The 27,947-nt window shown below is 41.9% G+C and overlaps 2 protein-coding genes across 5 annotated transcripts; one reads left to right on the forward strand and one right to left on the reverse strand.

Annotated features, from left to right (window-relative positions):
• The first annotated feature begins 888 nt into the window (after nucleotides 1-888).
• LOC116356161 (ectonucleoside triphosphate diphosphohydrolase 5-like) lies at nucleotides 889-9,941 on the forward strand. The gene is made up of 13 exons (XM_031800117.1): nucleotides 889-1,205; nucleotides 1,465-1,544; nucleotides 1,665-1,808; nucleotides 1,947-2,022; nucleotides 2,518-2,553; nucleotides 3,223-3,311; nucleotides 4,775-4,854; nucleotides 4,983-5,044; nucleotides 5,352-5,453; nucleotides 5,777-5,920; nucleotides 6,862-6,918; nucleotides 9,575-9,690; nucleotides 9,858-9,941. The coding sequence occupies exons 1-13, from the start codon at nucleotides 953-955 to the stop codon at nucleotides 9,939-9,941; spliced, it is 1,323 nt and encodes a 440-aa protein (XP_031655977.1). The 5' UTR covers nucleotides 889-952.
• LOC109878077 (zinc finger protein 410) lies at nucleotides 9,788-27,486 on the reverse strand. 4 transcript variants are annotated; one of them, XM_020470299.2, is made up of 11 exons: nucleotides 27,350-27,486; nucleotides 26,239-26,349; nucleotides 25,948-26,080; nucleotides 25,575-25,760; nucleotides 23,097-23,342; nucleotides 21,703-21,865; nucleotides 21,442-21,623; nucleotides 21,058-21,147; nucleotides 20,360-20,479; nucleotides 19,997-20,116; nucleotides 9,788-11,289 (listed from the first exon to the last, which is right to left on the reverse strand). In XM_020470299.2, the coding sequence occupies exons 2-11, from the start codon at nucleotides 26,269-26,271 to the stop codon at nucleotides 11,189-11,191; spliced, it is 1,374 nt and encodes a 457-aa protein (XP_020325888.1). In that variant the 5' UTR covers nucleotides 26,272-26,349; nucleotides 27,350-27,486; the 3' UTR covers nucleotides 9,788-11,188. The 4 variants fall into 4 exon arrangements, with proteins under 4 accessions (XP_020325888.1, XP_020325891.1, XP_020325887.1 ...); XM_020470302.2 differs by having other exon boundaries at nucleotides 23,121-23,342; nucleotides 26,239-26,290; nucleotides 27,350-27,458; XM_020470298.2 differs by having other exon boundaries at nucleotides 26,239-26,290; nucleotides 27,350-27,458.
• Between the last annotated feature and the right edge of the window lie 461 nt (nucleotides 27,487-27,947).

Below are 27,947 nucleotides of genomic sequence, written 5' to 3' on the forward strand. Positions count from 1 at the left end.
AAATCTCATGCCGTGCCGTACCCATATCTACAGTAGGTCTCCAAGGTGAACAGCATGTTATAACAATGTAGGTAAGGGAAATTGTCAAAAAAAGATCCGTAATTTTGGGATAAGGATTGGCTCTAAAGGCTGGGTCGGTCGGGCTGGGGTGCGAAGCGGGGCTGGGGTGCGAAGCCGGGCTGGGGTGCGAAGCCGGGCTGGGGTGCGAAGCCGGGCTGGGATGCGAAGCGGGGGTGGAATGCGAAGCGGGGCTGGGGTGCGAAGCAGGGCTGGGGTGCAAAGCGGGGCTGGGGTGCGAAGCGGGGCTGGGCTCGAGCCGTGGCTGGGGAAGGAGTCGCTCCATCGCCATCCTCTCGCCACCATTGGAAGTTTGTTGTGCGGCCCATATCGCGTGACTTTTATTTGAGTCAAGTATCTTTACTTTTACTCAAGTAAGACAATTGGGTACTTTTTTTAACCACTGACAATTAGCTACAACATAGCTAATGAATAGAACACAGATTTGGTGACACTCCTGGCTCAAAAGCGAATGTAGGAACCAGGGGGAGGGGGAGTACTGTACATTTGTCTAACATAATCCTGCTAATGGAAGTGTCAAGGTGGAAGTGTGCGCTTCATCCTCCAGAGGGCTCACTTCTGATTGGTGAATGGCTAGTTGGGGTGTGGTCAAAGTCCATATAACTGCATGTTATTGCTTTGGGGCTCTTCTGTTGGTTGTTGCTTCTAGTTGTATCTTCTATCCAGTTAAATCAGGTCTCAGAAGCAGTGTCAATTAGGCTATGTAGCGTGCTGTTGGCTAAACTAAACTTTCCTCTACACAACTGCCTCAGTCTCCACTCTTCTATTAGTTGAGTTGACTAAGATACCCGTTAGTCCATCAGGTTTAGCCTAATCTCTTGGCTTCATACCCATCAGAGGGACACTCATCTCCTGCTCCTTCGCCAGAGTGAAGATGTCTCTCCAGGCTCCGCTCCAACCTGCAGTGGTCCTGTCTCTGGTTCTGGTTGTGTTGGCTCTGACAGGGCTGTCCCATGCCCAGCTCCAGCCCAAGGCTTCTGTCCTGGATTTCTCAGCCAGCTTGGGTAACCTCCTCCCCAGCCTCAGCCGTCCGGCCAACTCCAGCCGGATCTTCTACGGGGTAATGTTTGACGCTGGCAGCACTGGGACACGCATCCATGTCTACACCTTCATACAGAAAGACCCTGGTGAGTTATGTTAACATTCTGATGCTCCCAAATGTGTTACTGTATGCAATATTGAATTGCCCATTTATTAAACTAAATTAAATATGTTTATTATTAGATGCTAGTCAATGAACATTACACTAAATGCCCATCTTCATAAAACATCATTAATGTTTGCAAATTGTAGATTAAATGCTTATTGATTCAAGTGGATTTTGTCATTTCAACTGTATTTCTTTATCTGTTGACTAATGGTTCATTTGTATATTTTTTCTGACAGAGGAGTTACCAGTGTTGGATAATGAGATGTTCCATTCCATCAAGCCTGGTCTGTCGGCATACGCAGACATGCCTGAAATGGTGAGTACAGCAGTGGTTGTAATTGTCGACGCAGCAAGTGATATTCCAATATTCCCAAAACACTTCAAATAGATTTTACTCAAATTTATCATCATCATCACAACCACATTATCTCGCCAGGGTGGGTACACAGTGAGGCAGCTTCTTAAGGTGGCAAAGAAGACTGTCCCGCAGCTGGATTGGAAGAGAACCCCACTGGTCCTGAAAGCTACAGCAGGACTCAGGCTGCTGCCCCCAGAGAAAGCCCAGGCTCTGCTGGAACAGGTACTGGTTAAGGCACTGCTAGGTCTGATACGGGGCTAGTGTACAGCACTATTAAATCAAGTATGGCACTGCTGAAGGTGTTGACACTACATTCACTCTTTCTGTTGTCTCTCTCCATCTTCCAACTCCACCCCTCAGGTGCAGGAAGTGTTTGATGAATCTCCCTTCTTCGTCCCAGACGACAGCGTCAGCATAATGGATGGTACAAATGAAGGTAACGTCTCGTCTCCCAATAACCCCCCAGTAAACCTCCAGTCAAACCTATTCATCAGCACTTCGGTTGCAGGCTTCAACAGTGCTCTCCTCCTGATAGCATCAGTCACTGTTCTCCTTCTACAGCTTGCTGTGCTCTTTCTTTTTCATTGTGTTGGTTTTCCTGAGGCTATTTCACTAAATTACTGTAGATTACCCTGATCTGTTATGATGACGCTGTTGGAAAAAGAGGGTTGTTGTCGTTAGAGGCAGTGTTGGTTACATCTCAAAAACGTGTAATTATGTGGTGAATGGAATTAGTGGCTTACCAAGCCTCGTGTGGTGTCATTGTGTAATTGATTTGTCAGCATTTTGACCACGTCTCTCAAATGATAGCCCTCTCACACATGTAAAACGAATGCTTATGCATGTCAAACAAGTTGTGAGTTAAGTGCACTAAACTGCATTGTCAGATCAGTATTAACCCCACTTCAATTGAACTTTTTTGTTCTCATAGGAATTTTGGCGTGGGTTACTGTGAACTTTTTGACAGGTGAGACTTGTAACTTCTTGTCATAGGACATATTGTAATGCATTCTTGGTTATAATCGAATTATCTAAGGGTGTAGTGTTGGCCATATGTATATACACTACCGTTCAAAAGTTTGGGGTCACTTAGAAATGTCCTTGTTTTTGAAAGAAAACCACATTTTTTGTCCATTAAAATAACATCAAATTTTACGCCTGTAGACATTGTTAATGTTGTAAATTACTATTGTAGCCGGAAATGGCAGATTTTTCGTGGAATATCTACATAGGCGTACAGAGGCCCATTATCAGCAACCATCACTCCTGTGATCCAATGGCACGTTGTGTTAGCTAATCCAAGTTTATAATTTTAAAAGGCTAATTGATCATTAGAAAACCCTTTTGAAATTATGTTAGCACAGCTGAAAACGGTTGTGCTGATTTAAAGAAACAATAATAATCCTTCTTTAGACTAGTTGAGTATCTGGAGCATCAGCATTTGTGGGTGCGATTACAGGCTCAAAATGTCCAGAAACAAAGGCCTTTCTTCTGAAATTCGTCAGTCTATTCTTGTTCTGAGAAATGAAGGCTATTCCATGTGAGAAATTGCCCAAGTGTGACTGATTCCTATCTCACCGTCTTCAGAGGGAACTTGTCAATAAAGTTGGTTCAAATGGGAAACATTTTTTTTTAGGTCACCTGTATGCTGAGACCAGGAAGTCCGTGGGGATTCTAGATCTGGGGGGTGGATCGACTCAAATCACTTTTCTACCCAAATCCAAGGTTAGGGTTAATTTGTACAACCTGATTTATTTTCAATATTGTGCTTCTACACTATGTTGATACAGTGTTTATATTTGAATATGAATAATAAAATAATATATGCCATTTATCCAATGCGACTTAGTCATGCATGCATACATTTCATTTGCCAGGCACAAGATCAGTTAGACATACAGTGGGGCAAAAAAGTATTTAGTCAGCCACCAATTGTGCAAGTTCTCCCACTTAAAAAGATGAGAGAGGCCTGTATTTTCATCATAGGTACACTTCAACTATGACAGACAAAATGAGAAAAACAAATCCAGAAAATCACATTGTAGGATTTTTAATGAATATATTTGCAAATTATGGTGGAAAATAAGTATTTGGTCAATAACAAAAGTTTATCTCAATACTTTGTTATATACCCTTTGTTGGCAATGACAGAGGTCAAACGTTTTCTGTAAGTCTTCACAAGGTTTTCACACACTGTTGTTGGTATTATGGCCCATTCCTCCATGCAGATCTCCTCTAGAGCAGTGATGTTTTGGGGGTGTTGCTGGGCGACACGGACTTTCAACTCCCTCCAAAGATTTTCTATGGGGTTGAGATCGGGAGACTGGCTAGGCCACTCCAGGACCTTGAAATGCTTCTTACGAAGCCACTCCTTCGTTGCCCGGGTGGTGTGTTTGGGATCATTGTTATGCTGAAAGACCCAGCCACGTTTCATCTTCAATGCCCTTGCTGATGGAAGGAGGTTTTCACTCAAAATCTCACGATACATGGCCCCATTCATTCTTTCCTTTACACGGATCAGTCGTCCTGGTCCCTTTGCAGAAAAACAGCCCCAAAGCATGATGTTTCACCCCCATGCTTCACAGTAGGTATGGTGTTCTTTGGATGCAACTCAGCATTCTTTGTCCTCCAAACACGACGAGTTGAGTTTTTACCAAAAAGTTATATTTTGGTTTCATCTGACCATATGACATTCTCCCAATCTTCTTCTGGATCATCCAAATGCTCTCTAGCAAACTTCAGACGGGCCTGGACATGTACTGGCTTAAGCAGGGGGACACGTCTGGCACTGCAGGATTTGAGTCCCTGGCGGCGTAGTGTGTTACTGATGGTAGGCTTTGTTACTTGGGTCCCAGCTCTCTGCAGGTCATTCACTCGGTCCCCCCGTGTGGTTCTGGGATTTTTGCTCAAAGTTCTTGTGAAATCTTGCTTGTTTGTAGGTAACCAAATTCTTATTTTCCACCATAATTTGCTCATTAAAAATTAAAAATCCTACTATGTGATTTTCTGGATTGTTTTGTCTGTCATAGTTGAAGTGTACCTATGATGAAAATGACAGGCCTCTCTCTTTTTAAGTGGGAAAACACAATTGGTGGCTGACTAAATACTTTTTTGCCTCACTGTACATGCATTTAATTTTTTCTGGAATGTTAATTACATTTGTTCACATATTTATTTTTCCTGTGCAGAAAACCATTGTAAGTTCTCCTGCTGACTACATTGCCAGATTTGACATGTTCAACACTACATATGAACTGTACACTCACAGGTAAACATTCTATATCCACTGATGTAGAAAGTATAAACAGTCACAAGTAATTGTTCTATACAACAAACCCGTAATAGTTTGTAAAAGTACTATCCAAATAACTATTAATTAATTGATTTGATTGACAGCTACCTGGGTAATGGCCTGATGGCAGCCAGACTGGCAGCCCTAGGAGCACTGGGGGCAGAAGGTGATGGCTCGATACACTTCGATAGAAATTTAAAGGCAGTGTTCCCGCATTAGCGGACACTGCGTTCACACACAGTAAACGCTGGGTATGTCGGCTCAATCGGAAATTACCTTTAAATTTCAATTGCGCTATAACGCTGAACTTCAGCAATACAGATTGAATCGACCCCTAACATTCATTTACATATCATCATCAGCATGTTCAAATCCCCAATTCACACACAATATAGGTTTTAGAACATGCTTTTTACTTTTCTATGTTATTCATAGACCCCCATTCATCAATATTTTGTTACTTTATGCTACAGGGTTGGAGTGGAGAGTGTTCAAAAGTGCCTGTCTGCCCAAGAAGTTCAGAGAGGAGTGGAGCTTTGGAGGACTCACCTACACAGTCAGCGGGATACCTGATGGTGAGAGTCAACCAACTCACTGGATCTGCTAGAACTGCCATCAAATATGTACTGTAGTCGAGCAACCTTAATAATAATATATCTGCCCTTTAGCAGACGCTTTTATCCAAAGCGACTTAGTCATGCGTGCATACATTTTGTATGTACGTAGCATGCTGAACTTGGTACCTCTCAAAGTGTCTTACTATGCAGGGTACTAGGGTTTACCTGGGGTTGCTGTAAAGCAGTCTGTCACAAATGTGTATGAAAGTGCTATACAAATACATTGCATTGATTAAAAAACTTGAGCTCATAACAGTATCCTGTTTCGGTCCGTGTCCCAGGTTATGCAGGATACAAGCTGTGTTACCAGGAGGTGTTGAAGGTAGTAAAGGGAATAGTTCACCAGCCCTATGAGTTGAAAGACACCAGTGTGTTCTATGCTTTCTCCTACTACTTTGACAGAGCCATGGACGCAGGCCTTATTGGTGAGAACACACACACACAACTTCTACTACATCCAAGCAGTGGACACATTTGTAGCCCTGTTTATACCGGGTTCCGACAATCGTCCTTTGTCCTGATCTTGTCCACATTCTGATTGTGCCCACAATTTTAGACAGGTGTAGACGATTAAGACACATTGTGATCAGACCTTCCTGACCACCTCCGGAGGTAGTGAGGGGCTCTATGATTGTTATAATTGCACTGTCTCTACATGGGTAAAGAAAGGTTGCCACATTCGGGAGAATGTCAAAAGAGCCCTGTAGGGTATATATTTTATCTTCTCCAATTTACTAAAGTGTAGAAAGATGGGGACAGTGAAACTATTTAAATCATCATTATCCCGCCCTCTACAAACATTGACACGTTATACCATTGATTTATGACATCAATGTGTGTCTTAAAATAAATAAGTAATATTTTCAAATATCTGTCAAATAATTTTCATACAGAGCGGACCCGGATATCTAGTCACAATGCTGACACAGTGGACGGATAAGAGACCCATTTTACTACCATGTTGAGATGCAATGGCTTCAATGTGGGAACAATTGGAATGTGGATAAGATCAGGACAAAGGATGCATGTTAGAACCAGGTATAAACGGGGCTAGTGAGAGGACACACACACACAGTTAGTATAATGACTCCTAGAAGGAGATTCATTCCCCTCCTCCCTCCCGACAGGGAACAATGACTAATTTCTGAAGTAACTGACTCAAGACTCAGTGGTGTGATGAGTTCTAGGTTGTTATTAGAGTGGTGTCCGTGGTCGTCAGTGAGTAACATGATGAGAAAGGTTGCAGGCCCTATTAGTATGATGGAGATGTACTGTGTAGCCCTGCTCTCATTGTAATGAATGATACAGTGTAATGACAGTGTTTCTGAAGGAAAGATTAACGACCCCCGTCTTTCCACTCTTTCAGATGGGACCCAAGGAGGAATGCTGGAGGTCAGAGACTTTAAGAAGGGAGCTAAAGAGGGTGAGAACGAGTTAAGTCTGATGAGTAATGATATGCATAGCCAGAGATGGGCAAAAATGACAAAATATCATAAGGATCGATGTATCAAAATAAACAACCAAATACTTCTATTTTGAAATGAAAATAAAATACATGTACAGTTGAAGTCAGGAGTTTACATACACATCAGCCAAATACATTTAAACTCAGTTTTTCACAATTATTGTAAGTAAAATTCCCTGTCTTAGGTCAGTTAGGATCTCCACATTATTTTAAGAATGTAAAATGTCAGAATAATAGTAGAAAGAATTATTTTTTTCAGTATTTTTTTTTTCATCACATTCCCAGTGGGTCAGAAGTTTAGACACTCAATTAGTATTTGGTAGCATTGCCTGTAAATTGTTTAACTTGGGTCAAATGTTTGGGTAGCTTTCCTCAAGCTTCCCACAATAAGTTGGGTGAATTTCGGCTCATTCCTCCTGACAGCTGGCTGGTAGGCCTCCTTGCTCAGACACGCTTTTTCAGTTCTGCCCACAAATATTCTATAGGATTGAGGTCAGGGCTTTGTGATGGCCACTCCAATACCTTGACTTTGTTGTCCTTAAGCCATTTTGCCACAACTTTGGAAGTATGCTTGGGGTTGTCCATGCTTGGGGTTGTCCATTGTCCATTTGGAAGATCCATTTGCAACCAAGCTTTAACTTCCTGACTGATGTCTTGAGATGTGGCTTGAGATGTGGCTTCCACAATTTTCCCTCCTCATGATGCCATCTATTTTGTGAAGTGCACCAGTCCCTCCTGCAGAAAACCACCTCAACATGATGCTGCCACCCCCGTGCATCACGGTTGGGATGGTGTTCTTCGGCTTGCAAGCCTCCCCCTTTTTCCTCCAAACATGCCATCTATTTTGTGAAGTGCACCAGTCCCTCCTGCAGAAAACCACCTCAACATGATGCTGCCACCCCCGTGCATCACGGTTGGGATGGTGTTCTTCGGCTTGCAAGCCTCCCCCTTTTTCCTCCAAACATAACGATGTTGATTATGGCAAAACAGTTCTATTTTTGTTTCATCAGACCAGAGGACATTTCCCCCAAAAGTACAATCTTTGTCCCCATGTGCAGTTGCAAACCGTAGTCTGGCTTTTTTGGAGCAGTGGCTTCTTCCTTGCTGAACGGCCTTTAGGTTATGTCAATATAGGACTCATTTTACTGTGGCTACAGATACTTTTGTACCTGTTTCCTCCAGCATCTTCACAAGGTCCTTTCCTGTTGTTCTGGGATTGATTTGGAAATTACTCCCAAGGATAAACCGGACTTGTGGAGGTATACAATTTTTTTTCCTGAGGTCTTGGCTTATTTCTTTGGATTTTCCCATGATGTCAAGCAAAGAGGCACTGAGTTAGAAGGTAGGTCTTGAAATACATCCACAGACACACCTCCAATTGACTCATTGATGTCAATGAGCCTATCAGAAGCTTCTAATGCCATGACATCATTTTCTGGAATTTTCACAGTCAACTTAGTGTATGTAAACTTCTGACCCACTGGAATTGTGAAACAGTGATTTATAAGTGAAATAATCTTGTCTGTAAACAATTGTTGGAAAAATGACCTGTGTCATGCACAAAGTAGATGTCCTAACAGACTTGCCAAAACTATAGTTTGTTAACAAGAAATTTGTGGAGTGGTTGAAAAACAAGTTTTAATGACTCCAACCTAAGTGTATGTAAACTCCCGACTTCAACTCTATTTTGTATTTTAAAATACATAAATGCATTTGCAAGTAGCCGGCCTGAACAGCAACATTCTCAGTAACATTTTATTTTATCTACCTTAGTTGAGTGCCCTGACTGTAAGTTACTCTGGATAATTGTCTGCTAAATGACAAATGTAAATGCAAAAAAAATTGTAACATACCAAAATGAACTGCTTAGCACACTGTGTATTATTATTGGACTTGTTTCATGCCGCATATCATTAGAATAATACTCTGCATGCTTTGCAATTGTTCATTTTTACATATACAATTCCATTGGGTTAATTTAGACAGACTCCTGATGCCAACTCCAGGTGAAAGGGAGCAACAAAACGGTCAACCGTTATGAAAAATGGGATAGAAAAGTATTTTCTATTTTGAAAATACAAATGACAGCTCTTGAAAGTATCTTGTTACATAGCACATTGGAGTGTAATTCAGCCCAATGTAATACAAATGTCAAAATACTCAGAAGTCATTTAAATACATATTGCAAATATATGTAATAGAAATACTGTCCATAGGAATGGATTTATCATTACTGTGTTGTGCAGGGTTCCCTAACTTAGCCCCCCAGGATTTCTGAGCAAAAAATAATTCAAAAACACAGTGCACGCACCGCAATCTGGCAGATGAGTCCCAGCTGTGTGAATTGCCTCCCATTGAAATGAATGGACTACTTGTGGGCACAAGGCTTAGGCCTTGAATAATGCCGGGAGCCGCCTGTGGATTTGTCTGCTCAAACACGGTTTCCTTCCCACACCATCAAAACAACAGCTATGCAGGTGTTGGCTAGTGCAGCTCTGATAGCGCAGTAAGGGATAGATTCTATGCTTGAGAAGTCTTAATGGCTTACGGGAGTCACCTCTCCTCGTTTCCCTTTACTGCACTGATCTGGCAATGGATTTGTTTCTTATTCCAGTGTGTAACAAGATGTCTAAGTACCGTCCTGTCAGCCCCTTCTTGTGTATGGACATGACCTACATCACCTGTCTGCTCAAAGATGGCTTCGGCTTCAAAGAGAACACTGTACTGCAGGTGAGACCGCCAAGTCATAATGGAATAGTCCTTTTGGCAATTCAGTAATGCAAAACCACACTTTTTAAAGCTAGCAACAAAGAAATGGTCAGACAAGATCTGTTAAACATTTTTACTTAAATAAATACAAAAAGGCATGAGTGATTTGGTGTGTCTCCTTTCTCCAGCTGACTAAGAAGGTGAACAATATTGAGACAAGCTGGGCATTAGGTGCCACATTCAAACACTTCCAGAACCTAAAGATCCACTGAGAGACATAAGCCACAGGGTTGGGTGGGCAGGTGGGATCACTGGTTTACATGGTGCTCAACAAGAAATGGACTCAGGAATACTTGTTTTAAACTGATAAGCCTTTGTGTCTTGTGAAATGTATGGTTTTAAAGATATGCCATATTTGCATTTTACATTTGAGATGACATTACAATTGTTACAACTATTTTGTTACCCAACACACATAACTGGTACTATAGTTCAGTAGGTCTGTTCTTTTCATGTGACTGGCTGCTATACTGTAGCCTTGTATTATATACACACACACGTCTCTATTAAAGCACTGGGGGCTGAAACTCAACATAGCTTTGTTACTGTACAAATCTGGATATTTTGATTTCAATAAAAAAATAGAACCTAGTATGTGTGTGTGTGTGTGTGTGTAGAGTGTGCCATTGTTCTATATGCAGCTGTGCCTTCATTCCAATAGCAGCTTGTGAGTTTGAAACGGTTTCCTTAATGTTGGGGACTGAGTACATTTCTGTGGAGCACATTTAAAATGTACATTTTCAAATAGTTTTATGTCAGCTATTGAGCATTGCAGAAGTTCAGCTCCATAGTGTGATTGAAATGGTCATTTCCGATTGAGCCGACATATGCAGCGTTCACCGTGAATGAAGTCTCAATGTGGAAACATTGCCTTGAATTTCAAATCACGCTTTAGTGCTAAACTTCAACGATAGGAATTGATTCGAGCTCTTGATTAATATGAATTAAGCTAAAAAGCATCAGCCTTAATATTGTTTAGCAAAAGAAAGATCACTGCATTTTAGCCTTATCTGCACCCAGGCAAGCTTACAGAGTTGATTTAGTATGTTGTTTAACAATGACAAACACATTGTTAATTAATAAAAACATATGTATACCTGTCTTTATTTCTTTGGAAAGTCACCTGATTATTCCTTATATTTATAAACTACAGAAAAAGTTGTCTGTCTGTACAAATTCTAGAACATTTTACACCGTCTTCTCATAAAACCCTCAGCAGCTAATTACATATCTACAGGGCTAAATCTGATCTTTTTTTCCCACTAAATGGTCTTTTGACCAATCACAATTTCAGATCTTATCTGATTGGTCAAAAGACCAATTAGTGGAGAAAAAAAAATAGCAGAATTGGGCTGCCTGTCTTAACGCAGCCACGGTGAAGGATGCAGAGAGTACATGTAGAATTCTGCCTCAAATTACTTTCCTGAAGTGTGAACAGAGATTTGCACAACAGCCTTGACTACAGCAAAGCCACCACATCCTCTGCGTACGTGTGGCTTGTCGTTGTCATGGTGACCAGGTCATGGGGTTGAGAGAGAACGACCACGGAGTCTGCCGAGCCTAAAACGAAGGGAAGAAGAAATTAGTTAGACGAGATAGAAGGCACAGGGGGGTAATTAAATAACATGGCCATAGTTAGGCTATATATCCTCCTGTGGTTTTGTACGATGCCCTTGGTTTGAGTCCTGAAAAATATAACACTATCGCTAACTGTTAAAGGGATAGTGCGAGATTCTGGCAAATAAACAGTTTTTCATACTTACAATTTGTATGTCTCTGCATCCAGTACGAAGGAAGTTCAGTTCTACACAGCTAATGGTAGACTTCCAGTCATAGCGCTAATGCTGGTTATTATTAGCGCGCAAGCTAACTTCCATCATACTAGACAAACATAAAAATGGTATCCACGAGTTCATCTAAATCCACGTAGGTGGAAAAACACATTGATTTCCAAAATCTGGCACTATCCCTTTAAAAATAATGTATTTCAGTTACAGTAAACAATGCTTGAAATACACTATAATTGCACATATGGTTTTATTACATTCGATATACCATGGGATCATGCTTTTTGAATGAGGTAGGAATGTATACGCCCATATGAAAATCTAAAACTTAAACATGGCTTGTCTTCAAAACAAATAGTGTTTAATATTAGCCTGTCTTATTATAATTTTTCTAAGGTAGATCAATTAAATACAAAGGTTAGGTAGGCAGTTTACTGTAGAGGTAAATTGTCTCTACATAGGTAAAGAAAGGTTACCACATTTGGTAGAATTTGTCTATCTTCTGAAATGTAAAATCTCTTTAATCCACACAAAATCAGAAGGAGGAGAGGGCGACTTCCACAGAAGTAAATTCAACCTTCTTGCCAAACTCACAAAGGCTACACAGTTAGATATGTATTTTGGTAGTCTTATAGTATCACGTAATACCCCAAATAATGTTATGGAAGTAGGAGCAAAATGCACTTGTAATAGTTTAGATGTGGGCTCAAAGATGACCAATAGCTATCTATGTAGAGGAGAAGAACAGGAACAAAATATATGTATTTATGAAGCAGGAGCTTACCGACACCTGTCGCTAACAAGGTGGACATCAGGCTGGATGTTAGAAAGCCTGATTTTTTAAATTACATTTTTATTTCACCTTTAGTTAACCAGGTAGGCTAGTTGAGAACAAGTTCTCATTTACAACTGCGACCTGGCCAAGAATAAAGCAAAGCAGTTCGACACATACACAGAGTTACACATGGAATAAACAAACAGTCAATAATACAGTAGAAAAAAACATCTATATACAGTGTGTGCAAATGAGGTAAGATAAGGGAGGTAAGGCAATAAAATAGGCCATTGTGGCAAACTAATTACAATAGACCAGTTAAACACTGGAGTGATTGATATGCAGAAGATGAATGTGCAAGTGGAGATACTGGGGTGCAAAGGAGCAAGGTAAATAAATAAATACAGTATGGGGATGAGGTAGTTGGGTGGGCTATATTACAGATGGGCTATGTACAGGTGCAGTGATCTGTGAGCCGCTCTGACAGCTGGTGCTTAAAGCTAGTGAGGGAGATATGAGTCTCCAGCTTCAGTGATTTTTGCAGTTCGTTCCAGTCATTGGCAGCAGAGAACTGGAGGAAAGTCTGCCAAAGGAGGAATTGGCTTTGGGGGTGACGAGTGAGATATACCTGCTGGAGTGTGTGCTATGGGTGGGTGCTGCTATGGTGACCAGTGAGCTGAGATAAGGCGGGGCTTTACCTAGCAGAGACTTGTAGATGACCTGGAGCCAGTGGGTTTGGCGACGAGTATGACGCGAGGGCCAACCAATGAGCGAGTACAGGTCGCAATGATGGGTAGTATATGGGTCTTTGGTGACAAAACGGATGGCACTGTGATAGACGGCCTCCAAATTTGTTGAGTAGTGTTGGAGGCTATTTTATAAATGACACCGCCGAAGTCGAGGATCGGTAGGATGGTCATTTTTACGAGGGTATGTTTGGCAGCATAAGTGAAGGATTAAGGCATATTGAGCAGGGCTAGAGGCTCTACAATTAAATAAAACAATCACTAACCAGAACAGTAATGGACAAGGCATATTGACATTAGGGAGAGGCATACGTAGCCAAGTGATCATAAGGGTCCAGTGAATGGTTGGGCTGGCTGGAGACACAGCGATTCAGACAGCTAGCATGCCGGGGATAGCCGTTTTTTCCTCCTCGTGCGGTTCCGTCGATAGACCAGTCATGATGGATTAGTAGGGTTCCGTGTAGCAGAGGGGTCCAGTCCAATTGGCAAATGGATCTATTCAGCTAACAGTCCGATATGCTCTAGAAAGCTAGCGGGCCAAGGCTAGCAGGCGGGCATTCAGAGGATGTCGCGACGTAGGAGCCAGTTGAGTAACCCCCTCGAGCAGATAACGTCGGTAGTCCAGTCGTGAAGAATTGGCGGGGTACCGTACCCCGTACCGGCAGTAAAAGGGGTCCAGGAGGGAGTGGCTGATGGGAGATGGGCCTAGCATGGGCTAGCTCCAGGCTAATTGGTGCTTGCTTCGGGACAAAGTTTAGTCCAGTGAGAGCGGTGTAGGATGTTGCATTGGATCAAACCATGTTTGGCACAAATAGAAGAGGAGTGGACACAGTGCAGAATATCTTCCCTTGTGTCATCAGTAAACTCAAACTTTATGTTCCCATAAAGTTTTAATAGCTGCGAATTAAGGATTGTGAAGAGAGTAAATTTGATCATAGCTATAAGAAATAATACCTTTTACTGTTGGGGATGGTTTGAAAAATGCATCAAATGTTATTTGTCACATGTGCCAAATACAACAGTGAAATGCTTGTTTACAAGCCATAACCAACAAAGCAGTTAAGAAAAATACCTAAAAAAAATAAATAAAGTAACAAATTATTAAAGAGCAGAAGTAAAATAGCAATAGCGAGGCTATATAAAGGGGGTACCGGTACAGAGTCAATGTGCGGGGCACCGGTTAGTAGAGGTAATTGAGGTGATATTTACACATGTGGGTAGAGTTATTAAAGTAACTTATGCATAGATAATAACAAGAGAGTAGCAGCAGTGTAAAAGAGGGAGGCAATGCAAGTAGTCTGGGTAGCAATTTGATTAGATGTTCAGTGGTCTTAGGGCTTTTCTAAGGTATGAAAAAGGTAGCCCCACTCCACTCTATCAAAAGCTTTCTCAGCATCTAGCGAGATTAGAATATCTGGGAGCTTTGAGATAGGACTATACATAACATTGAAGAGTCATCTGATATGAGAAAGAATGTCTATTTTTTTTTATAAAACCTGCTTGGTCAGAGGAAATAACAGATGGTAAGACCGACTCCAAATGCATAGCTAATAGTTTAGCCAAGAGCTTAACATCCACATTGAGCAGTGCGATTGGGCGATAGGACACGCAGGAGAGAGGGTCTTTATTCCTTTTCAATATCATTGAAATGGAGGCCTGTTTTAAGGATAGAGGGAGAGAGACTGATTTAAAGGATTCAATAAACATTCATCAAGAGCGGGGCTAATTTATCCAGAAACGTCTTATAAAATTATATTGGGTATCCATCTGGTCCAGGACATTTACCACCTTTAATTACACTCTTCCATGGTAATAGGTTCCTCCAATTGAAGCTTGGAGACTGAATCAATTGTTGGAATATATATTTAGAATATATATTTTTTTAAATTCAAGAGCAGGAGGGTCATAAGACTGTTCTGAAGTATAAAGAGGCATAGAAGTCTTTAAACTGCTTATTTATTAGCTGGGGATCTATTGTTGCACCTGTAGGTGTTTGAATTTGAGGATTTGTTGAGCAGAGGAAGACTGGCGAAGTTGATGAGAAAGCTTTTTAATTGCCTTGTCAACATACTCATAGTGAGTATGTCACGACTTAAGCAGCAGTTCCTCATTTGATGACAAGGTATTGAATTCAGCTTGTAAAGAGAGTCAATCCCTGTACACATTTGGGGATGGTGAAGTAGCATAAGTACTGAAACTGTAAAATACAAAGTTGTCAGTTCAGAGGATCTCTTTTTCCTAAAATGAAATTCTAAACTAGTGTATGATTTTACTTGACCACTAATGTAGGCCTTAAAAGTCTCCCACAGAACAGATGCTGAAATGTCGGGTGTTGTCATTAGCTATAAAAACATCACATCTGAGCAGTCAGGAAGTTAACAAAAAAAACTTTCAGACAGCAAGCGCGTATTAAAACTCAGTCCCACCACCAAGTGGCTCAGTCCCACCACCAAGTGGCTCAGTCCCACCACCAAGTGGCTCAGTCCCACCACCAAGTGGCTCAGTCCCACCACCAAGTGGCTCAGTCCCACCACCAACTGATAGCTCTAAAGTCAGAGGGGCGTGATCAGATATGACAATGGAATTGTATGAGCGTACAGAGGAAAGAAGTCTGTTGTCCAAGAAGTACTCAATGCGGGTATAAGTGTGATGGACATGCCCTACTTGTTGGATTGAAAAAACGGGAAGCTGTCGTACGGCAAACTCTTCAAGAAAAGTTTGGATCACCTTAGCAGACTTAGGTGTGCTAATTTTGTTGGAGGAACGATCCAAAGTAGGATTAAGCCAGCAATTAAAATGGCCTCCCAAGATTAAAAAGTGTGAGGGATGACAGAAAGGCCAGAAAAAAAATGTGGCATCCCAATTTGACACATAAACATTGGCAAGGATCAATGGAGTATTATAGATTCTGCCAAGGACAACAATATATCTGACATTGGAATCTGAAATAACATTGTTTCTTCCAAAGGGCACCAATTTGTGTATCAGAATTGCAGCTCCCCTCAATTTATTTTGAGAAGTGGAGTGATACAATTGGCCTACCCAGCCTTTTCGCAATCTAAAGTGATCTGAAACTCTCAGATGGGTCTCTTGTTAAAAAAAAAAGCCATTTGTGTTCCCAGATGTTGAAGATTAAGTACTCTACTATGTTTGACTGGCTGGTTCAAAACTTCACAGTTCCAACTAGAAAATGTAAGAATACTCCAAGTAAACTGTCCTATTAAATTAGGTTGTTGAGTCATCCTTTAGAAAAATAGGAAATGAGTGGAAGACTGAACCTGACATACGAGGAAAAAAAACTGCTGAACTTCTTCCCACCCGCTGAAGTGTCTTCCCGAACAAGACGCGCGCATCCCCCCTAGTACAGACGCTCCAAAATACTCTCTGGGAAACTGTGTTTCCAGCAGCTAGACTAAACTCTTATCAAAATAATTTTTTAAATATACAGTACCAGTCAAAAGTGTGGACACACCTAATCATTCAAGGTTTAATTATTTTTTTTAAACTATTTTCTACAATGTAGAATAAAAGAAGACTTCACAACTATGAAATAACACATATGGGGCCTCCCGGGTGGCACAATGGTTAAGGGCGCTGTACTGCAGCGCCAGTTGTGCCACCAGAGACTCTGGGTTCGCGCCCAAGCTTTGTCGTAACCCGGCCGCGACCGGGAGGTCCGTGGGGCGACGCACAATTGGCCTAGCGTCGTCCGGGTTAGGGAGGGTTTGGCCGGTAGGGATATCCTTGTCTCATCGCGCACCAGCGACTCCTTTGGCGGGCCGGGCACAGTGCTCTATAGTTTTGGCAAGTCGGTCAGGACATCTACTTTGTGCATGACACAGGTAATTTTCCCAACAATTGTTTACAGACAGAATGTTTCACTTATAATTCATTGTATCACAATTCCAGTTGGTCAGAAGTTTACATGCACTAAGTTGACTGTGCCTTTAAACAGCTTGGAAAATTCCAGAAAATTATGTCATGGCTTTAGAAGATTCTGATAGGCTAATTGACATCATTTGAGTCAATTGGAGGTGTGCCTGTGGATGTATTTCAAGGCCTACCTTCAAACTCAGTGTCTCTTTGCTTGACATCGTGGGAAAAAAATCAAAAGTAATTAGCCAAGACCTCAGAAAAAAATTCCAAACGCCTGAAGGTACCACGTTCATCTGTACAAACAATAGTACGCAAGTATAAACACCATGGGACCACACAGCCATCATACCGCTCAGGAAGGAGATGCGTTCTGTCTCCTAGAGATGAACGTACTTTGGTGCGATAAGTGCAAATCAATCCCAACAGCAAAGGACCTTGTGAAGATGCTGGAGGAAACGGGTACAAAAGTATCTATATCCACATAAAAATGTGTCCTATTTTGACATAACCTGAAAGGCCGCTCAGCAAGGAAGAAGCCAGTGCTCCAAAACCGCCATTAAAAAAGCCAGACTACAGTTTGCAACTGCACATGGGGACAAAGATTGTACTTTTTGGAGAAATGTCCTCTGGTCTGATGAAACAAAAATAGAACTGTTTGGCAATAATGAACATCGTTATGTTTGGAGGAAAAAGAGGGAGGCTTGCAAGCCGAAGAACACCATCCCAACCGTGAAGCACAGGGGTGGCAGCATCATGTTGTGGGGGTGCTTTGCTGCAGGAGGGACTGGTGCACTTCACAAAATAGATGGCATCATGAGGGAGGAAAATGATGTGGAAATATTGAAGCAACAGCTCAAGTCATCAGTCAGGCAGTTAAAGCTTGGTCGCAAATGGGTCTTCCAAATGGATAATTACCCCAAGCATACTTCCAAAGCTGTGGGGACAACAAAGTCAAGATATTGGAGTGGCCACCACAAAGCCCTAACATCAATCCTATAGAAAATGTGTGGGCAAAACTGAAAAAGCGTGTGTGAGCAAGGAGGCCTACAAACCTGACTCAGTTACACCAGCTGTCAGGAGGAATGGGCCAACATTCCCCAAACTTGTTGTGGGAAGCTTGTGGAAGGCTACCCGAAACGTTTGACCCAAGTTATACCATTTACAGGCAAAGCTACCAAATACTAATTGAGTGTATGTAAACTTCTGACCCACTGGGAATGTGATGAAATAAATAATTATTTACTATTATTCTGACATGTCACATTCTTAAAATAAAGTGGTGATCCTAACTGAACTAAGACGGACTTTTTACTAGGATTAAAATGTCAGGAATTGTGTAAAACTGAGTTTAAATGTATTTGGCTAAGGTGTATGTAAACTTCCGACTTCAACTGTATATGTCTCTTTTGAGCCCAATCAAAGCTTCTGTGAACTAAGGGCAGCGTCCTGGCCATCGCTGTTCTCCTCCCGCCCTGGCGAGCCTCTTGGCGTGGTTGCTCGCCCAGGCAAGCCTGGGGATTCCTTAACTTCTCTGGGATATGTGGGACGGTAGCGTCCCACCTCACCAACAGCCAGTGAAATTGCAGGGCGCAAAATTCAAAACAACAGAAATCCCATAATAAGTTTCCTCAAACATACAAGTATTGTACACCATTTTAAAGATAAACTTGTTGTAAATCCAGCCACAGTGTCCGGTTTCAAAAAACCTTTACGTCGAAAGCACACCAAACGTTTAGCTCAGCACCTTGTCAAAAAAAAATAAAAAAATAAACATTTCCCAGCCAAAGAGAGGAGTCACAAAAAGCAGAAATAGAGATAAAATGAATCACTAACCTTTGATGATCTTCAGATGACACTCATAGGACTTCATGTTACACAATACATGTATGTTTTGTTCGATAAAGTTCATATTTATATCCAAAAATCACAGTTTACATTGGCACATTATGTTCAGTAGTTCCAAAACATCCAGTGATTTTGCAGAGAGCCACATCAATTTACTGAAATACTCATGATAAACATTGCTAAAAGATACAAGTGTTATGCATGGAATTTTAGATCCACTTCTCCTTAATGCAACCGCTGTGTCAGAATTCAATTTTTTTTAACGGAAAAAGCAAACCATGCAATAATCTGAGTACGGCGCTCAGACACAAAAACAAACCATACAGATACCCTCCATGTTGTGGAGTCAACAGAAGTCAGAAATAGCATTATAAATATTCACTTACCTTTGATGATCTTCATCAGAATGCACTCCCAGGAATCCCAGTTCCACAACAAATGTTTGTTTTGTTCGATAAAGTCCATCATTTATGTCCAAATACCTCGTTTTTGTTCGCGCGTTTAGCCCAGTAATCCAGTGTCTCTTATCTGCCTAATTCCGGGATTTGTGGAACAGTGAAGAGTCAGATTATATTGTTTCGGAAATTAAACTAGGCAATAGAAGTAAAGTTGTAGACTAGACTGAGGTTTTAAATAACAGAAATATGACCGTTTACTCAATTAGCGGCTGTGCTAGCTTGCTGATGAAAGTTTGGTAACTGAATGCAGGCTTCTTATGTCAAGTCGCATTTACATCGACTATATCCTTTTTTACTGTTACGAAGAGAGATGAAAAACCTTGCTTCCGATATTCTGCCGACCAAGGCAACCGAAACTGTCAGGAGCAGACAAATATGCCCGCCACTCCAATTGGAAATCTTTCAGGAAAATCCAAGGCTTTGCTGCGGCCTACTTTAGCAATCCTCCATTCAGCAATTCACTGCCATTATTACCGTTCGGAAGAGCAACGAGATAGTTTCATATGTCAACAATACTTAGGAAGGCGAAATTAAACAATTAATTAAACTGTGTTCTAAATTAAATAAAGGTTGTTGCAGGAGCATCGGGAAATGTGTGGTACGTCATTCGTGTCCCCAGAAATCCCCACACTATCCCTTTAAGAGTATTGGGATTGGACTGTGTTAAGCATTCAACGGTAAAGTCTACACCAGTTGATTAGTCGCATTTGACAAATAAATGTGATTTATTGGGGTTTTGCATTTGTGAAACGTTTTGTATGACTGTGTGTGTGTGTCTACCTTGTTCTCGCAGCATGGCGTGGTGTAGGTTCATGGGCTCCACCCCCGTAGTCATGGTGACCATAGTGTCGTCAGGTGACCCGTCAGCCTCCAGCAAACTGCTGTGTGTCAGAGCCTCGCCTGTCAATCACACAGAGGTGCCATACTGTTCATTACAGAGGTGTGTGTGTGTGTGTTATATCGAACATTCCAAATGGAAGACAAAGAGCCGGTTACACATAGACACACACAGGTAAACTCAAAGGCTACGGCTGAATTATATGTAGTGTGTTGGGTTGGAATTGGAAGAAAAGCCTGCACACCCTGTAATGCTTGTAACCAGGGTTGGTGACCATTGTCGTAATTTGTGTGTGTCTGTGTTACCTGTTTCTCTGCTCTCGTTCCCCAGCACCTCCTCTCCGTGTCTCTTCCTCATGTGGACGTTCCTGCTGCCGCTCTGAGAGAACGTCTTTCCACAGACACCACACTGGTGGGGTTTCTCTCCTAGAACACATTCATACACAGGGACACTTATCACTGTCTCCAATGGCACCATATTCCCTAAAAAGTGCACTACTTTTGAGCACAAGGCCATTGGGCTCTGATAAAATAAAATAAAAAGAGTGCACTATATAGGGAATAGGGTAGCATTTGAGACGCAGGCAGTGACACAGACTGAAGCTAAAGTTATCTAACTGACTGTTACCACAATTACATTTTTGAACTGTGCTCGTGGACGGTAGGAACTCGACTTCCACATATTCAGTTGTTGTTATACCGGTAGTTAACAAAGCAACCTAGCTGTTGTCATTTCACTACGTATAGAATGAAAAGCTGAAACTGTTTAAATGCTAGTACAGGGGTGGGCAACCCTTTTCCTGGAGTGCCACAGGCACCACACCTGACCAACTGAGCTAATTGATCATTTCAGTGATTGCCTAAATTCAACACACCTGGTCTTCCAGGTCTGTTAAATCAAAAACATGATGTGCCTGCGGCCCTCCAGGACCAAGGTCGCTTACCCCTGCCCTAGTAGGTCAATTCAGATTTTATGAACCTATCTGTGGATGTGATGTTCTCACCTGAGTGTACGAGCATATGTTTGCGTAGACTGGAGTACTCTGCAAAGGAACGACCACAGCCACCTGCTTCACACAAGAAAGGCTTCTCACCTATAGACAACACACACACCAATTAAAGATCACATGCTAGAAGGTACATATTAAGGCTTCTCAAATGTAGACAACACACATTAATCATAACACTTTCTCACAGAGCAAGTATTATACCACTCTCCTACACTAAGCACATATCTTTCCACAGCACTGAAAACAGCTGAAACATATGAAAGACATTAACTTTACTTCTATGCTGTACTACAGGATACAGAGCAGACTAAAACAGATGTCGCTCCGGTTTATGTACTCTACTGCTGTGTATCTCTAAGTGTGTGTCACTGTCCCCACCTGTGTGTGTGCGTTTGTGGTTCTTGAGGTTTCCTGCAGTGGTGAACTTCTTGCCACAGTTCTTCTCCTTGCAGAAAAAAGGCTTGTCTCCATTGTGAGTTCTCATGTGGACCTGAAGACGCTGCAGTACATAGAAACTTTTCCCACAGCCCTCCGCCCCACACCGGAACATACGGTCGTTCCTGACACACACACACACATTAACATTTGAGGTGATATTTGAGTGTGTGTGTGTGTGTGTGTGTGTGTACCTGTGTGTACCTGTGTGTTTTGAGGTGGTATTTGAGGTGAGCAGGCCAAGTGAAGGTTCTATAGCAGCCCTCAAAGGAGCACCGGAGGTTCTGTTTAGAAGAAAGCGTACGATTGGTCCTCGTCGGCTGCTCTCTCTTCACACCCTCCAACGGGAAGCTGGGCAGGTGGTCACCTAGGCAACAGAAACAGAGAGGGGATGTGATATCATAAACAGAAGTCTTCCTGTTATCCAATCGAGAATCTGTGGAAAGAACTGAAAACTGCTGTTCACAAATGCTCTCCATCCAACCTCACTGAGCTCGAGCTGTTTTGCAAGGAGGAATGGGAAAAAAATTCGGTCTCTCGATGTGCAAAACTGATAGAGACATACCCCAAGCGACTTACAGCTGTAATCGCAGCAAAAGGTGGCGCTACAAAGTATTAACTTAAGGGGGCTGAATAATTTTGCACGCCCAATTTTTCAGTTTTTGATTTGTTCAAAAAGTTTGAAATATCCAATAAATGTCGTTCCACTTCATGATTGTGTCCCACTTGTTGTTGATTCTTCACAAAAAAAATACAGTTTTATATCTTTATGTTTGAAGCCTGAAATGTGGCAAAAGGTCGCAAAGTTCAAGGGGGCTGAATACTTTCGCAAGGCACTGTATAGTCAGTATCAGCTAAATGTCACAACTGCTCTTCAGTCAGTGATCCGTTGGTGTCAATGCCCTACCATTAGAGTCAATTTACCCACGCCCATTAAAGTCAATTTACCCACGCCCATTAAAGTCAATTTACCCACCCCCATTAAAGTCAATTGACCCACCCCCATTAAAGTCAATTGACCCACCCCCATTAAAGTCAATTGACCCACCCCCATTAAAGTCAATTGACCCACCTCCATTAAAAAGTCAATTTACCCACCCCCATTAAAGTCAATTTACCCACCACCATTAAAGTCAATTTACCCACCACCATTAAAGTCAATTTACCCACCACCATTAAAAAGTCAATTTACACACCCCCATTAAAAAGTCAATTGACCCACCCCCATTAAAAAGTCAATTGACCCACCCCCATTAAAAAGTCAATTGACCCACCCCCATTAAAGTCAATTGACCCACCCCCATTAAAGTCAATTGACCCACCCCCATTAAAAAGTCAATTGACCCACCCCCATTAAAGTCAATTGACCCACCCCCATTAAAGTCAATTTACCCACCCCCATTAAAGTCAATTTACCCACCCCCATTAAAAAGTCAATTTACCCACCCCCATTAAAAAGTCAATTTACCCACCCACATTAAAGTCAATTTACCCACCCCCATTAAAGTCAATTGACCCACCCCCATTAAAAAGTCAATTTACCCACCCCCATTAAAAAGTCAATTTACCCACCACCATTAAAAAGTCAATTTACCCACCACCATTAAAGTCAGTGACATTACTGTTGCTGCCATTCCCAGCCCTGGCGTCCTGGCTAGCCTTGGCATCTTTAGCCAGCTGTGCACGCGTTGCTGCGATGAGGCTGTCGTGTGCCAACTCCTGTACCCGCAGGTACCAGGGGGCAGTGCCATCCACACAACAGTCCCCGGACAAGATCACCTCCTCTTCCTCCTCCTCTGTCCCATCTGCTGAAAAGATTAGTGGCTCAGAGGAGGCTGCTAGGCCTGGAGAGAGAGGGAGAAAGGGAGGAGAGGGATGGAGAGGACGAGGGGGAGAGACAGAAAATGAGAGGTGAAGGGAGAGGGAGACAAGGAGGGAGAGAGTTTGTCAGGGCATGATGAGGTGTCCTTGTCACATGTTATCTCAGCCCTAAAATGTAAAGAAAACAAGGTCATAAGACAATAAATGGAATCATTTGCCTGGCAGAGACAGAGTCTGCCACAGACAGAGTGTGCAGAGGAGATGATAACCCTTGTCGTGTATTTGCAAAGCTGCTTTGTCACACCATAGTACAGATAACGGTTAAGTAAAGAATTAATTTCAATACATATATTCACATTACAGCACAATAATCAGGCATGCCCTGAAGGAAGGGGGGCTGTCTGTGTAGAAATATAATTGATAGAACTGTTAAGTGTTACATAACAGTGCCTTCAGAAAGTATTCACACTCCTTGACATTTTCTAAATGTTTTTGTATTACAGGCTGAATTTAAAATGAATGAAATGTAGATTTTTGGTCACTGGCCTACACACAATACCCCATAATGTCAAAGTGAAATTATTTTTTTACAAATTAATTGAGAAAAAAGAAACCTGCACACTGCTCTTGCTAGTATCACTGCTCTTTATTAAGCTGTATGTATCGGCCTCATGTCCTTCACCAGAGCTTTAAAAAAATAAAGGCCTTGAGGCCGACACAAAGCTTATTAAAGACAAGTGATACTAGCAAGTGCAGTGTGCAGGTTTCTTTTTCTCTCTCATGTTATTACACTGTTACCATGCACATGCAACAAAGACACCTCAGATGTGCAAGTGCCTTTTGAATTTGTCTAATTAATTAAAAATGAAAAGCTGAAATGTCTTGAGTGAATAAGTATTCAATCCCTTGTTATGGCAAGCCTAAATAAGTTAAGGAGTAAAAATGTACTTAACAAGTCACATAATAAGTTGCATGGACTCACTCTGTGTGCATTAATAGTGTTTAACATGATTTTTAATGACTACCTCCTGTTCGTACCCCACACAGTCAAGCAGTAAATTTATAACACAGATTCAACCAAAGACCAGGAAGGTTTTCCAGTGCCTCGCAAAGGCTACCTATTGGTAGATGGATAAAAATTTAAATAAAGCAGACACTGAATATACCTTTGAGCATGGTGAAGTTATTAATTACACTTTGGATGGTGTACCAATACACCCAGTCACTACAAAGATACAGGCGTCCTTCCCAACTCAGTTGTCGAAGAGGAAGGAAACCACTCAGGGACTTCACCATGAGGCCAATCTTGACTTTATAACAGTTACAGAGTTTAACTGCTGCGATAGGAGAAAACTGAGGATGGATCAACAACAACGTAGTTACTCCACAATACTAACCTAATTGACAGAGTGAAAAGAAGGAAGCCTGTACAGAATATAAACATGCATCCTGTTTGCATCAAGGCACTAAAGAAATACTGTAAAAAATGTGGCAAAGTAATTCACTTTTTATCTTGAATACAAAGTGTTATGTTTGGGGAAAATCCAATACAACACATTACTCAGTACCACTCTCCACATGTTCAAACAGTGGTGGCTGCATCATGTTATGGGTGTGCTTGTAATCATTAAGGACTGGGGAGCTAAATGGAGCTGAATGGAGCTAAGCACAGGCAAAATCCTAGAGGAAAAGCTGGTTCAGTCTGCTTTCCACCAGACACTGGGAGATTAATTCACCTTTCAGCAGAACAATAACCTAAAACACAAAACCAAATCTACACTGGAGTTTCAAACCAAGAAGACAGTGAATGTTCCTGAAGGTCCAAGTTAGACTTTTGACTTAAATCTGCTTAAAAATGTGGCAAGATCTGAAAATGGTTGTCACGCAATAGTCAACAACCAATTTGACAGAGCTTGAATATTTTTTTTTTTATAATATTGGGCAAATATTGCACAATCCAGGTGTGTAAAGCTCTTAAGAGACTTAGCCAGAAAGAGCTGTAATCACTGCCAAAGTATTGAGGGGTGTGAATAGTTATGTAAATGAGATAGACTGACCAGGTGAATCCAGGTGAAAGCTATGATCCCCTATTGATGTCACAAATCCACTTCAATCAGTGTACTTTTTAACTGTGCATTGTTGGGAATGGGCTCGTAAGTAAGCAATTCACTGTAAAGTCTACACCTTTTGTATTCGGCGCATGGGACCAATAAAATTGTATTTAATATGGTTGCTTGGGCCCTGCGTCTCCGTACCTTTGGCGAGGTTGAGGAGGACGTAGGAGCTGCTCTCTGACCGCTGCAGGTCATGGAGGACAGGAGATGGGCTGGGGGGTGTGTGAGGGCTGCGGGGATGGGGGTGCACCTCCATGGGGCTCTGCTCTGCTCCCCCAAACTCTGACAGGGACAGAGACCTCGCTGACACATGGCTGAGACCACCCTCTGGGGAACCAATCACAGATTACATTAGTGGAGTAATTAGTTGGCTAGAGAACCAATGAGAGAGTAGGTTCTAAGAGAGATTTGGTCCAAGTAGCAATATATAATCTGAAAAACACAAGGTTATTGTATGGCAGATTGTCTATGATGATTTCCAGTCATTGTCTGTGATGATTGCTGGCTGTCTGACCTGTCAGGGCCAGCTGTGTGCACAGGGAGCTATCTGCAGGGGCCAGCAGGGGAAGGCAGGTGTGTTTGGGATCAGAGTCCTCCAGACTCTGCCCCAGAGGGATGGAAGCGTTCTGGACAAACTGAACCAGCAGCTGCAGAAGCAGAGGAGAGGGAGAGGAGAGGGAGAGGAAGCAAGATAATTCATCAAACAGTTCTGTAGCTAAGGATGGATCTGTATGTGTAAATGGAAGACCACAAATACATACTACTATGTATTAGTGTCGGCAGGTGAACAATGTGGAGCGCTTACCTCGGGTTTGGAGTCAAGCTCATCTGAAAGCATGGATTACGCCTTGAGAGATCTGTAGGGATGAATCCCACTTTCCATTACTGAGCAAAATGAGCTGTTAACTGAGATATCCTATTAGAGTGGGGGTGAGAATAATCATCAGCATCCAGTGCTTCCCATTCATTAAGTCATAGTCAACCTAAATGGACTAGCTAACTGTATAACTTGTTGAAACTAGCAACCAACATTTCAACAAAACAATAAGTGCATGCTAGATACGAAGTTTATTAATTAACAACTGAGCTGTTAGCCCGTTAGCTCAGTGTTAATCACGCAACAAGCTTTGCATAGTTGCAGGTATCTCTGTAAATTACCGAGTTAGCTGGCTAACTTGTACAGCCTCTAGCTATGTTTAAATGTTTAACTAATGCAGCATCAATAAAGACGGCCGCCTAGCTAGCAAGACAACACCACTGTTCTGTCCAAAAAAAGTGGGTATAATGTGTTACGTTCCAACATGAATCTGTTACAAAACGTCGTAAATAAAAAGGTTGCCAACAAACAACGCATACAAAAGTTGTATAGCGGCATAATAAGATACCAGGTAACCGTAGGGAGTGTGCTATTTAATTACGTTTTTCACTAAACACGTTTATTCCGAAGAATGTCTGTCCTCACATTCTGGTAGCCTATGGATAAACATTAAGAATAAGCTGCGTGGTGAGTTGATGCCTGTTCGGCAGCTAGTTAGCTAGGTGAATTGATCATTCTACTTTGTATGCGTTGTTTGTTGGCTACCTTGTACTTTACAAAGTTTTGGGAATAGATTCCTGTTGGAACGTTCCACAAATTATACCCCTACAAAAATGAACAAACGTCACCAGCTACAACAGAGTACCTTGTTACTGGCCAACATTCATTCCCAATCTCAGCTAAAAAGGTCGATTGAAAACTGTGGCTAGTTTAGATAGCCGGCGAGTTTGTTGTTAGCGTTTGATTTGTTGCCGTTAATAGCATGTTAGCTTCTTATGCCAAAACAAAGCTTCTCAACAGTCAGTATATGTCACACATATACACTTTAATCAAACTACTAAGATAAATTACTTACGAAATATTAATTTATACGCTTTACCTTGTTTTCTTATTTGTACATAGAAATGTGGTAGACCCCAGTTCTACGGGAAGACTTGAGGGACAAAACGAGTACTTCCGGGTTTCGTTGCTAAAATATAAACGCAAAAGCTTTTGATTACTGACATCTGCTGGTTCTTGTGTGGTAACATCAGCTGTTATAAATACTGTAGCTCCTATACTCTCCCTTCGTCAGTAGGGGTCGGTATAATTATCAATTTCCAGAGAAAAGTACGTGCTAAATGTGTTCGTCTGCTTTCTATTTTACTCTTTGTAATGCTCAAGTTTTTGCATCGCAGTAGCATCCAACGAGAAATACATTATTTCTAACAAAATACAACTAAATCAATAAAAAAAAGATTAGGTTTCGATGTCTTGCTACGGCTGCACTGCAGCGGCTACTCACAGGCGCTATCCCACTACTGGATGGCACGGGGGCTTTGACCTGCTTCGTTTCCGACCTGGGCCGGTGCACCCCTCCTTAAGCGACCTGGTGGCCCTGGGCTCCCCCAGGAGCACCATATCGATACCGAACTTAGTGTGGACACCCGCTCGACATAGCACGCTACAGCCCAGAGCTCCTCAGCTCACTCGATCCG

This window comes from Oncorhynchus kisutch, linkage group LG21, assembly GCF_002021735.2.
Source record: "Oncorhynchus kisutch isolate 150728-3 linkage group LG21, Okis_V2, whole genome shotgun sequence".
Lineage (NCBI taxonomy): Eukaryota > Metazoa > Chordata > Actinopteri > Salmoniformes > Salmonidae > Oncorhynchus > Oncorhynchus kisutch.